This window comes from Typopeltis vanoorti, chromosome 16 (assembly GCF_054136105.1).
Source record: "Typopeltis vanoorti isolate ZY-2024b chromosome 16, IOZ_Tvanoo_1.0, whole genome shotgun sequence".
Lineage (NCBI taxonomy): Eukaryota > Metazoa > Arthropoda > Arachnida > Uropygi > Thelyphonidae > Typopeltis > Typopeltis vanoorti.
The window spans coordinates 16,940,955-16,954,684 of NC_143564.1; the positions used below are offsets into that span (position 1 = coordinate 16,940,955).

General features: G+C 36.2%; 1 protein-coding gene across 1 annotated transcript in view; it reads left to right on the forward strand.

The window, feature by feature from the left end:
- The window catches only part of LOC150097870 (ATP-binding cassette sub-family C member 1-like), a 626,276-nt gene that overhangs the window by 106,103 nt on the left and 506,443 nt on the right, over positions 1-13,730 (forward strand). Inside the window, exon 6 of the mRNA XM_090406616.1 lies at positions 7,000-7,061. Within this exon, the coding sequence (XP_090262742.1) occupies positions 7,000-7,061 (62 nt within the window). The remainder of the gene's footprint in view (positions 1-6,999; positions 7,062-13,730) is intronic.

Consider the following 13,730-nt stretch of genomic DNA (forward strand, 5'->3'; position numbering starts at 1 on the left):
CCTATAATCTTTCTCAGGACTCTCATATCTGCAGTCTCTAGTCTTTAGTCAAGTGTTTTACTTCTGACTCAGCTCTCAGATCCATAAGTTAAAACTGGTTTGAACACTGTCTTGTATACAGCTAATTTAGTGTTCCGACTAATTTCTCTCTTATTCCATATGAATTTATTCAATTGACTTCCCACCATACCAGCTTTGCTGATTCTGTTGTCTATTTCTATATTTAATTTACCATCTTCACTAAAAATCGTGCCTAAGTAGCTGAAATGTTTTATTTGTTCCACAGGTTCTCCATTCACAACACAGTTTTGACATTTTCAATGATTCTGCTTATTTTCATTGTCTTTGTCTTTTTATTGCTGACCTTCATACCATATCTATTACAACAGCTATTCAATATAGTCAGAGAATCTTGTAGACTTGTAGCGGATTTATTTAGAAGTATAACATCATCCGCATAAAGCAAAGAGCTGACATTAACATATCCAATTTTGATAGCATGTTTAATACCACTTTCCTTCATAATGTGATCCATATAGATAACGAATAACAGAGGGGATAATTTACATCCTTGTCTCACACCAGATTTAACATTAAACCATCTTTCTGTACTTCCTTCAATTCTAACTGCTGACTTACAACTCAAATAAAGACTAAGTATTGCTTGATATAATGCCCCATTGACACCATATAACTGCAGCGTATTGAATAGCTTCTCTCTTGGCACCTTGTCATATGCCTTTTCCAAATCGACAAAACTTAAATACAGATCTTTGTTATATTCAGATGCTTTCTTGACTATTTGTCACAAAGTGAAGATCAGATCATGACAGCCTCTATTTGGCCTGAATCCAGCTTGTTCTTCACCCAGCTTTTCTTCCACAATTCTTCTCAACCGTTTCTCAAGTATACTTGCATAAATCTTGCCAGGAACACTCAGTAGGGAAATACCTTTGTAATTCTCACATTCAGTTTTATTTCCCTTTTTATATATGGGTACTATGAGAGCTCTACTCCAATCATTGGGAATTCGTCCCTCTGTCCAGGCTTTCTGAACTATGCAGTGCAGCCACTGTAAGACTTTTATATCACCATACTTCAGCATTTCTGGTCGAATATCATCTACTCCTGCTGACTTTCCACATTTCAAGCCTTTGATGGCTTTTTCTACTTCATGTATGGATATGTATTTCTGACTGCATGCCTGGTCAGTGCTTTTTACCACTGTGCTGTCATCACTGCTTGTTTCATTTAGCAGTTTTTCAAAGTAATTACTCCATACTTCAAGGATATCTTTTTCTCCTGTTTTCATGTCACCTTTATCATCTCTAACTCCGTTGTGAATGGAGAACCTGTGCAACAAGTAAAACATTTCAGCTATTTAAGCACGATTTTTACTGAAGATGGTAAATTAAATATAGAAATCGACAACAGAATCAGCAAAGCTGGTATGGTGGGAAGTCAATTGAATAAATTCATATGGAATAAGAGAGAAATTAGTCGGAACACTAAATTAGCAGTATACAAGACAGTGTTCAAACCCGTTTTAACTTATGGATTTTAGAGCTGGGCCAGAAGTAAAACACTTGACCAAAGACTAGAGACCACAGATATGAGAGTCCTGAGAAAGATTATAGGCGTGAACAGATGTCAATGGCAATATCATATTAAAAACGAGGATATTAGGAAAGAACTTGACATTGTCAACATCCAGGAATGCGTTAGCAGAGCTAATCTCAGGTGGTATGGCCACTTAAACAGAATGGGCGAGGAAAGATTAGCAAAACGACCCAGAGGAAGACCAAGATATAGGTGGATTGATACGGTACAAAGTGCCTTAGAGGATAGAAATATAAGATCTGATAATGTTGGAGTCTTGACAAGTAACAGACTGATTTGGAGGAAAATTGTAGATAGGAAATTAATAATGATGTAATTTTTTTCATGTAGTACTAATCATATCCTGTACACCTCTTGAGGGTACATGGCAGGAATTTGATGATGATGATGATGAACTCTTTTTACAGCACTCTTTCCTCCATTCCTAAGCTTCTTCAACAACCTCCAGAATATTTTGCCACCTTCTTGATATTTATTTTCTATATTCTTGCCAAAGTCCTCCCATAACTTTTGTTTAGCTAATTTTACACAGTGTTTAGTATTCTTGCATTTGTCCCTATATTCTCTAAGAGCACAAGCTGACTTATTTGATAGGAACTTTTGATATGCTTTCTTCTTTTCCTTCACCTCCTCCTTAACTTCCTGTGTCCACCAGGGAGTTCTGATTAGATTAGATTTTTCCAGGTATCGTTCAGTATGGCCCCTTGAACGATACCTGGAAAAATCTAATTAACTCCCTCAGTTCAACAGAGCTACAGTACGCAAATAATCATATTATGCGTTTGCATGTAACGCTTGTTCATGATGCTGAGTAGTTATGTCACGCGAACGTGTCACCCTAGCTACCTAACAGGTACTAACGGTTCTTTGTATTTTTAAACCTTTTTTGCATTTACCTTTTTTGTACTATGCAAGCCTTGAGAAAGCTAGTCAGTTACTAGTGAAACCGATAGGCAATTTGTAAGAGCTTAAATACGTTATAAATATATGGTCTATATAACAATAAATCTTTATTATGTTATACCTTTCTTTCAATTCTCCCCACTATGGTTCAGATTAATGAGTGGTAGTTTTGAATTCATATCACAGGCATAACTCAGGTATAGAAGAAAAAAACATATTTATTGGAATCTAAAGACATATACACTTAGACCAATCTCACTTTCAATTAGTTCAATAACATGCTAAATCAAACTGTATCAAACTGATTAATACTCTAATGCATGAACAATAAATCCTTCTTTTAAGTTAGAGATTAAACACACATAATATATACATTATACACTTCTAATCAATATTCTACCTACTATGTTAGTCTTGCACATTAAACTAGTCACAATCATCTATAATCATTCTAGTCAATTTGTCTTATGGACATTAGCCATTGCTAAATAATCTCTTAAAGTTCTTAAATACTGTCCATACTCGATTATTACACTACAATGATCTTTCCCTTTTACTGACTGGGTAATTATACAACAAAATTTGTACTTTACCATTTCTTGGGGCAGGATCCTCAAGTCCGTTTGAACTGTCTTTCTTTGTTTGAATTACCTCTCGATACTTCCATAAGCCTGCGTCCACGTGGTGGGTCACTATGATCATCAGATTAAACTATGCTTTGCACCTGGCGTTGTTCCCACGTCTATTCTGGAACTGTTTCGAGCCATCCTCATTTCTACTGCCGGTTCATAGGATACGTCCGTGATATTATTCTGTCAGAACTTTCAGCGGAGCGAAGACAGCATATGCTGACATCTCACGCTCTAGTACCGACAGAAATTCAGACATCGAAGGGAAAGGGGCACTGTCCGATATTGTACCATCGCCAAGAAACACCATCAGGAACTTCCGGTCCTTGGGAGAAGTCGAATCATTATCCAGCAAAATAGGCGAATAAAACCTTGAGAAAGGGGTGCAAACCCTTTTTATTTTCCCTTCACTTCCCCCCTTTTTTAGCACCCTGTTACTAGCTGCGATAGCGCCGTCTTACTTTCTGTGATCTTTTCCCGCCTGTTACTTTCTTTGTCTACGGGGATTTCGGCACATCGCGAGATCTTGTCAAGGGTACTGACAAGTACCCTTGACAAGATCTCGCGTTGAAATGTTGAAAGTTTATTTTTCACTTGGTTAGAGTATAATAAAATTAGTTTAATCCTTTATCCAAGTGTGAGCAAACAAAGTTTGCGCCAAACTTTGGGTGCAAACTGTTTGCTCACACTTGGATAAAGGATTAAACTAATTTTATTATACTCTAACCAAAGTGAAAAATAAACTTTCAACAACTTTCTCTAAATCCAGAGTAATTTATTAAAAAAGGGTGGCACACCATTTGGCAACTCCTATAGGTGGAGATGACCTGCTAATGATTCTGCCTGGTATCTCCACTTGGGCCTGGCTCCCACTGAAGAGCCCTCAATAAAGGTCGAAACTAGTCTGGGTAGTGGCCCTATCCTTAATGCATAACATTAGACATATCCGCAAGGAGATGTGTTTTGCATTATGAGAGATACTGAGATAGGAGTGTTGGTAGCTTGCTCTACCTTTGCAATGAGTTGCCCTGGTGTTGCACTGCCTTACCCCAGTCCTGAAGATACTTTCAGGTGCAAACTTTGTTTGCTCACACTTGGATAAAGGATTAAACAAATTTTATTATAAAGATCTCAATGGATACAAAATGGTCAAGAGTACTTGTCAGTACCCTTGACCATTTTGTTTAATTTGAGTCTCGGGTCTGGGTTAGTCCCGAGGGGGTGGAAAGAGGGGAAAATAGTTCCACTGCGTAAAGGAAGTTCCAAGACTGCTGTTGTAAATTACTGACCGATTAGCATATCAGGAATCATTGTGAAAGTCTTGGAGAAATTAGTCAAGAGAAGAATACAGGATTAGATAGATAAAAATGGGATACTGTATGGGGGACAACATGGTTTTGTGAAGGGTAGATCATGCCTCAGTAACTTGCTCACATTTTATAACACAGTGATGGCTGAACTGGATAAGAGTAATGGGCTTACAGTGATTCTACTGGACCTTGCCGAGGCCTTTGACAGGATACCACATGGAACTCTAATCAGTAAACTGCAGCAGATGGGGATGGATTTAGGGTTGGTGAGATGGATAGGAGGGTGGTTGATTGAGAGATACCAGAGAGTGGTTTATTCAGGAGTGGAGTCCAAAAGATGGCTTGTGACTAGTGGTGTGCCGCAGGGTTCTGTTCTTGGACCACTACTTTTCAATTTGTTCATTAATGATATAGGAAAGGATCCGAGAGGAAGTATTCACTTGTTTGTTGATGATGCAAAGTTGGGTAGAGCAATTGTGAGTGCACAGGATGTCAAAATTTTGCAGGATGATTTGGATAGTTTGGAGTACTGGGCTAGGGAAAATTGATGTCAATTTAATGTGGCAAAGTGTAAGGTTGTGTATTTTGGAGTGAAAAGATTAGCAGCAGTATATCACATTGGTGGAACCGTACTTCAGGAGATTGATGAGGCCAGGGATTTGGGAGTGTTGGTGGATAGGGAGTTGAAGTTTAGGGAGCACGTTGCAAAAGTGGCTAAATCAGCTCATCAAATCACTTGGTTGCTGAAATATACTTTAACAAGCAGACACAAACAAGTTATTGTTCCTCTATATCGAGCCTTGATAAGACCCCCCCCCCCCCATCTAGACTACTGTACCCAGATATGGGCACCAGGGTCCAGAAACGAGTGACCAAGATGATAGCAGGTCTGTGGAATGAACCTTACGAGAACAGGTTGAAGATTTGTGGGTTGCAAAAATTGGTTGATAGGCGGAAAAGGGGTGATATGATTGAGACATTCAAATTACTGAAGGGTTTCTATAAGATTAATCCAGAAGATATTTTTGAGAATAGGACTGGTGGTGAGAGGACTAGCATGGCCATACATGGAAGCTGGGAAAGAATATGGTTAGCAGGGATGTTAGAGCTAGATTTTTTTACTTGGAGAGTGGTGAATGAGTGGAATAAGCTGCCAGAGTCTGTTGTGGGTGCTATGACCGTGAACGAGTTCAAGGCGAGGTATGATAGATACTATGTGAATGTCGAATAGTTGTTCTTGACATGATGTTAGGCCTCCCTTGATGAGTCTGTCGACTCCTTGGAGTTGCCCAAAATAATAATAATAATCTCTAGCAGCGTCTTCCAGGAAACAAATGTGCGTCGCTTTCCAAGATTACCAATGCCTCAGGCCCGCCCGTGACCTTTGGACTATTGTTTACATCTAATTTACCCATTAATTGTATACATGATGCATTCACATAATTTATACACAAAATTCTTTACATGATATTACAATTATACTAAAAGGAGGTAATTCTATTTCTATTTACAGTTAGTACTTTATTTCTTCTGCTCGAGTACAAGTTTTTTCTCTCAGCTGATTTTTCTGACTCATTAAATCCTGAATGAATTATTTCCTTTTAAAAGTTCTTCATTCAGGATGTAACAATACTGTGGTGCTCAACCAAGGCTGACACCTGACTAGTGGGATATTTGCCTGCCTGGTGAACTAGTACAAAATTTTCTAAGCCCTGCATGTATAGTGTATATTAGCATATGTTACACATTAATTTTAGATTTTATAATTAATATTTATTTATATTTAAGTAATTGTATACTGTATTATACTTGAGAGCTGTGATTTGCAAAGAATAAGTCAGCTTGACAGCATTATGTTAAGTGAGAAGTCTGAGATAAAAGCCATAGATGGAGTGAAGATTGAGAATATGAAAGGACATAGTAATTATTATCACTGAGTAGCAAAAGTGATAGTATGATTTCCCAAAGACTCAGTGTAATTTTGCACATTAACACAAAATTGTGCTAATGTGCAGATCTAATTTTAATTTTTTTTGATAAATCCAATAAGCATTTTTTTTTTTTTGTTATTTTTTGACAGATCATTTTTGACTAATTCAAGCTTACAAATTATAAAACGTAAGGAGAAATCAGTGTTTGGATGTTTCGAAGGTGGATTCTTGTTTAAATTATGAATAAGGATGATTTATTTTCAAAGCGAAATAAATGAAAAGTGATTATGCAAAAATCAGTATATATATATATATATACACTGTTAACATTTTAATTTATTTAGTTTTTCTTTAAGCCAGAAACTAACGATTATCATGATTATGATCAAAGGTAGAAAGTGATTAAGATTAAAGGAAGAACTAACATTGAACCTAAAACTGAAAAGTCTATTGATAGGTGGATGGATATTGTTTTACTTTAATGACTTTTTGAAAACAGTTAGTGTATTTTATAACATTTAAAAAATGTAAACAAAAATATGAGAATAGAAGAAAAAAATTTTAGAGTTAAAATATAGTTAATTGGATATTCAATACCTCTTTCAGAAAGAAAGTCCTGAATATAGTTCATCATTTTTATCTAAACTTCTGTTTTGGTGGTTTAACCGGTAAGTTAGAATTCTGTGAATATAAATACTAATATTATATGTACTCATTCAAGCATTTGTATTTATTTTCTGTATTTAATTCTTTCTCCCCCCCCCTTTTTTTTTTAAATATGTGTTATAAAATTAAATTTAAAAACCTAAAATAAATAAAACCTAATATCTATATCATTGCAGATAAAGATTACAAAACAGCATATATTTTGGTCCACCATAAACATTTTTAAGGACTGATAAAAAAAAAAAGTGAAAATTTTACTGAAATTAGTATTTAAACAATAAATTAAAAATGTAATCTAAATGTAGAGCCAATTGGACATCTTCTTCAGCTAAAAAAAATACAGAAAATCGCTTACCATTGAGACAAAAATGGAAGTGATTTGATGCATTGAATCAGGTGAATATCATTTTGATGTATGTAAAGCATTTATGCCTTCTACAGTTTCAACAATAATAATAATAACTGAATCTCTTTGTGGTGATGATCCTTGCAGCTCTTCCATCCAAAGAGCTGTAACAGATGCTTAGAAACCATATTATAACATTTTGGAGTAGAGGAGGAAAAGGACCCAACAGATATTCTTGTTGTGGCTCTTAACGAAGGACTAGGATTCTGTTGATTCAGATGATCCTCAACTAGGCCAATCTCATTAAGACTTCTCCATTATGCCACTATACAGATTTTTTACTTTAATTTATAACTTATTATCTTGCGTTATTTATAAACATTATATAAAATAATTATAAAATAACCATAATTCTTTATAAAAATCAAAATGTTGGTCGATTGGTAGAGCCTCTGCTACTAATGGCTCACGCAAAAAGTTAAGTAAGTTGGAGCGCGGCTAGTAGTTGGAAGGGGGATCAATCGTTCGATGCTGTTGGCACACTCTCCCTCGATGAGTCTTTGGACTCCCTGGAGGTATCACATAATAATAGTAATAATAATAATAATAAAATAAATTATTAAATTGTAGAGGTCAATTTTGGTACTAGAGGAATCAGTGTCTTTTAAATACATTATAATTTTACTTTAGTGTATTGATATGAATGATTCACTTTATGAGTAGTGGGCTGAAAACTTAACCCGTTTGTAAAATGAGGCCTTCCTATATAATCGACAGGAAACTCTTGTCAATTATACAGGAAGTTTATAAATATAGTTTGCAAGCAAACCTATATATTATGGGAAGGGTTACTGCCCATACTGGGCTTGACCTTTATTGAGGTCTCATCAGTTTTTTTGCTTGTACTTGGATAAAGGATTAAACAAGAATATAATTTATTGTCATTCATGTATAATTTACTTTTCTGCAATTTTCGCTGATTCAGAGTATTTTAATAATAAGGTGATACTTTTTTTTACTACTTGTATTTGGAAAATATATGACCATGGTAACGATCTGGGTCTGGCTCCAATTGATGAGGCCTCAATAAAAGTCAAAAACCAGTCTAGGTAGTGACCCTTCCCATAATGAATAGCAGTATACGTGTCCAAAGAGGAAATGTGCTTTACATTATAGTAAACTAAGATAATCGATGAGAAGTTAACATCCTCGACATACAAGTAGCTTTTGTCCTGAATATACTTCATGTGCAAACTTTGTTTGCTTTTACTTGGATAAAGGATTAAGCGAGAATATAATTTCTTGCCAAGTATAATTAACTTCGTATTCTCCAAAGGGAATGTATGTTGGTTAAATCGTAGAAGCTTCTAGAGGAAGCCTATTTTGTAAACAGGATGGCCTAATAAATGATGATTAAGTAGTAATCGGTGGAGTATAGGAATGTATGTATTAAATGTTCTCATGCTTAGCCTTGTAGAGGGGAATCACATTCCATTACATATCCGAAGGGAAGGATTAGAAGATAAAGATTTGAAGATTCTGTCTTTTTTTTTTTATTTTTTTATCATATTATTTTATTTTAATTCCTACATCTGAACTGTTTTTGGATCTACATACAGCAGATCAGCAGACTTCTGCTTTCTTCTTAACTGCTTGCTCACACTTGACACTGATGCACTATAAGTTTTTTGCATTTCCTTGTGGGCAGCATTAATATTTAAAAAAATAAGTTAGTTCTGACCAGGAAACTCATAGCAAACACACAAATATAGCTTGTTGTAGTGGATTGTTTTAGTGAATTTCCTTTAGAAATTTTTGATAGTTTATATAATGAGTAAATTTGTTATAATGGTGGTCCAGATTTACAAGGTAATTCAAAAGTCTCCATACATAGGAATAATTTTTTTTTTTTAAGATACCCTTAAAAATTGCAAAAGTGACCAAAACAGCTCATCAAATCACTTGGTTGCTGAAGAATACGTTGACAAGCAGAGACAAGCAGGTTATTGTTCCTCTCTATTGAGCCTTGATAAGACCCCATCTAGACTACTGTGCTCAGATTTGGTCACCTAGGTTTCTTCTTGATGGGGAGGAGGTGGAGAGGATCCAGAGGCGAGTGACCAAGATGATAGCAGGTCTGTGGAATAAACCGTATGAGAACAGGTTGAGGATTTGTGGGTTGCAAAAATTGGTTGATAGGCGGAGGAGGGGAGATATGATTGAGACATTCAAATTACTGAAGGGTTTCTATAAAATTAATTCAGAAGATATTTTTGAGAACAGGGCTGGTTGTGTGAGGACTAGGGGACATCCATGGAAACTGGGCAAAAGTGTGGTTAGTAAAGGTGTTAGAGCTGGGTTCTTTACTTTTAGAGTAGTGAATGAGTGGAATGCGCTCCCTGAGTCTGTGGTGGATGCTGTGACAGTGAATGAGTTTAAGGCGAGGTATGATAGATACTGTATGAATGTCAAATAGTTGTGATGAATATGATTTGGGGCCTCCCTCGATGAGTCTAATGACTCCCTGGAGTTGCCCGTAATAATAGTAATAATAGTAATAATACCCTTATAAATGTCTTTGTCTACAAAAGAAATAATAAAAATAATTCTCATGGCCAGATCACGAAGCTGTTGCAAAGGTTGCAATAAAATTTAACAGGAGACATGGCAAACATCCTGCATAGTACTCATATATTTATTCTCTTGATGCTACCTGATGTCTTTTGTTTATCATCATTATTTTATGTGTATACCCTCAGTACTTGTTTCTTCCAACATGTTTGGTTACTTGTGAGGCCTTTGACAGGATCAGCTCTTATATAGAAATAATGGATATTAAAGATCCAACTTTATTTCAAAACTAAATGTATGTAAAAACTTCAGAAGGTTTGAAATTTTGACCAGAGAGCTTATGAAAATAATCCTTGGCGTCGAAGTTGTCTTAATTTGCACTACTCAAAAGACATGAGTGCTGCCCAAGCATTCATATCTTTTGATATTGGTTCTCTTCAGAGACGAGGCAATTCAATTTGTTCAAATTGCCAACTTCTAAAAACTCGTGAGTAGCTCCAAAACTTGATCCCTTATAAATCTCTACATTCTGTCTGATCACTAACCTGAACTTCACCCCAGCATAACCAGAGGAAAGTACTGTATCAAGCCTTCACTTGGCAAAGTGGCAAACAAATGATCAGAATGCACAGGCCTACTGTTATTTTCATAAACCAGGTAGAAATCTTAGGTGAGCAAGGTTTCTTCAACTCCCATTTGTCCCCAGGGTGGGCCAAGGGGAGTTGAATATGTTTTTAATATTAGTATTACTTCCAGGCATCCATGGAATTTAAGGACTAATTCCAGGGAGGTTGAATACTCACAAATCACATACTTATTATGCCTTGCTTTGAACACGTTCAATGTTGTAAGACTCACTGCCCATTACAGCAATGCATTCCACTCATTCACCACCCTCCAAAAAAAAAAAAAAAATCTCTTTTTCACCTCTTTACTCACACTACCCTTGTACAGCCTACAGGGATGACCTCTAGTTCTTACATCACCTGTTATCTTATGCAAAATTCCCCTATTCATGGTGATGGCACACCATGATCAGGGAAATTATTTCAGAGGAGCCTATTTGTTAGGCTCCTCTGACTAGCTTATATGTCTCAATCACATCACTCTCTCCTCCTCCTATCTGCCAAGCTCTGAAGACCACATTCCCTCAGTCTGTCATCATACTCAATATTTTAGAGTCAAAATATAGAACTAAAAACAACCAGCAGTATAGGATGCAGCTCATACTATGCAGAATTATAGCCATTAACACATTACTGCAGCATTTGGATAAACAAAACCCAAAGGAATTTTTCACAGATTCCTTAGCAGTCTTTCAAGCTATTAAGACCCGCTACACTAGCCACCAAAAAATACTTAGAGACATATCAAAAAACATAAACAAACTACATCAGGATTCCGAAAAAATTTTTCAGTGGATTCCATCCCATGTGGGATTAAAGGGAAATGAAACTGCAGATGAAGTAGCAAAAATGGCTACAACATCAAGCAATACCACAGATTTTGATCTTTTTAAAACTACTCAAAAAAAACAAAAAAAAAAACTTAAATGATTTTCCAGGATATGACTCACCACTGGTATTCAGTAGAAAAACCAGGAGCTACTACCAACTCCAAGTTTAATTGCTGTGCCATCACCATCTCTCACCTCAAGACTGGCCACACAAGACCAATCAAGTTTAGCAATGGCATAAGTCTTTCCCCATCTGCAAAATCTGTAATATCGAAGAAACATTACAACTTCATTTACTAATTTGTATGAATATTTCTAAATGTGAACTTTATAACAACCCAGAAAAAGGTACTTTATAAAATACATGAATTTGACCTCTATGATCTGATGTAATAATACCATGAAATTAAAAAAAAAAAAAAAAAAAAAACTTTAGTGCAATGAGACAGTCTTAGTTAGTCACTTCTGCCCTCTCTCCAATGTTTCCCTATCACTGATATAGCCAGGTGACAAGATCTGTGCACAGAAATCCAAATGAGGCCTAATTAACACCTTATAGAATGGAACTATCAGTTCCTCATCCTTACATGTCAGTGTTTTTCACATTATAGCAGCGCATTTTTGGGTAACCCTTATAACTTTCATGATATGTCTCCTGAACTTCAGTTCCCTATCTACCAAGATGCCCAGATCCCGTGCTTCCCCCACCTGAAGCAAAGTTGCTCCTATGTGGTAAACCTCATTCCATCTTCTCTTTGCCAAAGTGTATAACTTTACAGTTAGCAACATTGAAATGACATGTCCATTCTTCAGCCCAAACCACCAACCTATTCAAATCCTCTTCTAACAACAACACATCAGATTTTCTGGACATTACTCTTCCTAATTTAGCATCATCAGCAAACAACTGAATATCTCCTTTCATGCCATGGACTATATTATTGATATATAAGTTAAACAGCAGTGGTCCTAGAACAGAACACTGTGACACTCCACTCATCACCTTCCTTTTCTGGAACACTGCACCTCTATACACTACTCTCTGTCTTCTATTAGTTAATCAGTCTTGTAACCAAGCTACCAAATGACTATCTAATCCTGTCCTGCCCTTTTCAACAGTAGTTTGTCATGTGGTACTCAATAAAATACTTTAGCAAAATCTAAATAAATCACTGTATAAGCATCTTCCTCATCCAAAAAAAGTCACCCCATTATAAAATGTAACCAAATTATTAAAGCATGACCTCCCCCCCCCCCACACAACAAACCCTTGCTTCTCTCTTAAAAGCCTTCCATTCTCATCAATCCACATTTGTATTATGCCTCTAACCAGCTTCTCTCTCTCTCTCTAACACCTTCACCACTATACTTGATACAGTACACACACTAGTCTATAGTTTGACACTATTGACCTGGATTATGCACTGGCACTATAGATAACAGTGGTATTCTTTATTTTTGTCAGCTTGGGTTTGTTAAAGGGAGGTCATTTTACAAATTTGCTATGTATTATAACTTGGTGACTAATGTATTGGATAAGGTAGATATGTATACAGTGGGTTGTTTGAAAAGTTTGGTAAATTTCCAATAGATGGCAACACAGTTTGTTCATTCATACCAGTGTTGGCACATATCATCTTTTTCATAACCCCTGGCAAAATTTTAGTCACATGCGATGTGTAGTTCTAATTTGGCAAACATTTAAAATGACCGTGTTCGCATTTTTCTTAAAAATGGAGAAAAAGAAGTTTCATACAGTAATAAAACACTTTTATTTGAAGAAGTGGATTTCTGTGCAGATCAAAGCTGAGTTAGATGCAGTTCATGAGGACTCTGCACCAGCATTAAAGACTATTTATTTTTGAATAAATAAGTTTAAAGGTGGTCCTAAGTCCATCGAAGGTGAAGTGTGCTCCTGACACTGAACTGAGGCTACTACGAAGGAAATGATTGACAAAATCCGTGGTATCGACATGGAAGACTGCTAAGTGAAAGTGCATGAGATTGCTGAGATTGTTGGCATCTCAACTGAACAGGTGTATAATATCCTGCACGAAAAATTGCACATGAAAAAGCTTTGTGCACGATGGTGCTGCGATTGTTGACTGTCAATTAAAAACGCATGCGAAAAGACATTTCAACGCAGTGTTTGGTGATGTTTAATCCCAATTCGCAGGATTTTTTGCATCAATTCGTGACTGTAGACGACTAACTTGGATCCACCACTATTCATCTGAGTTCCAAGAAGCAGTCAAAACAGTGGACAATGCCCAGTGAAAGAGCACTGAAAAAAGTGAA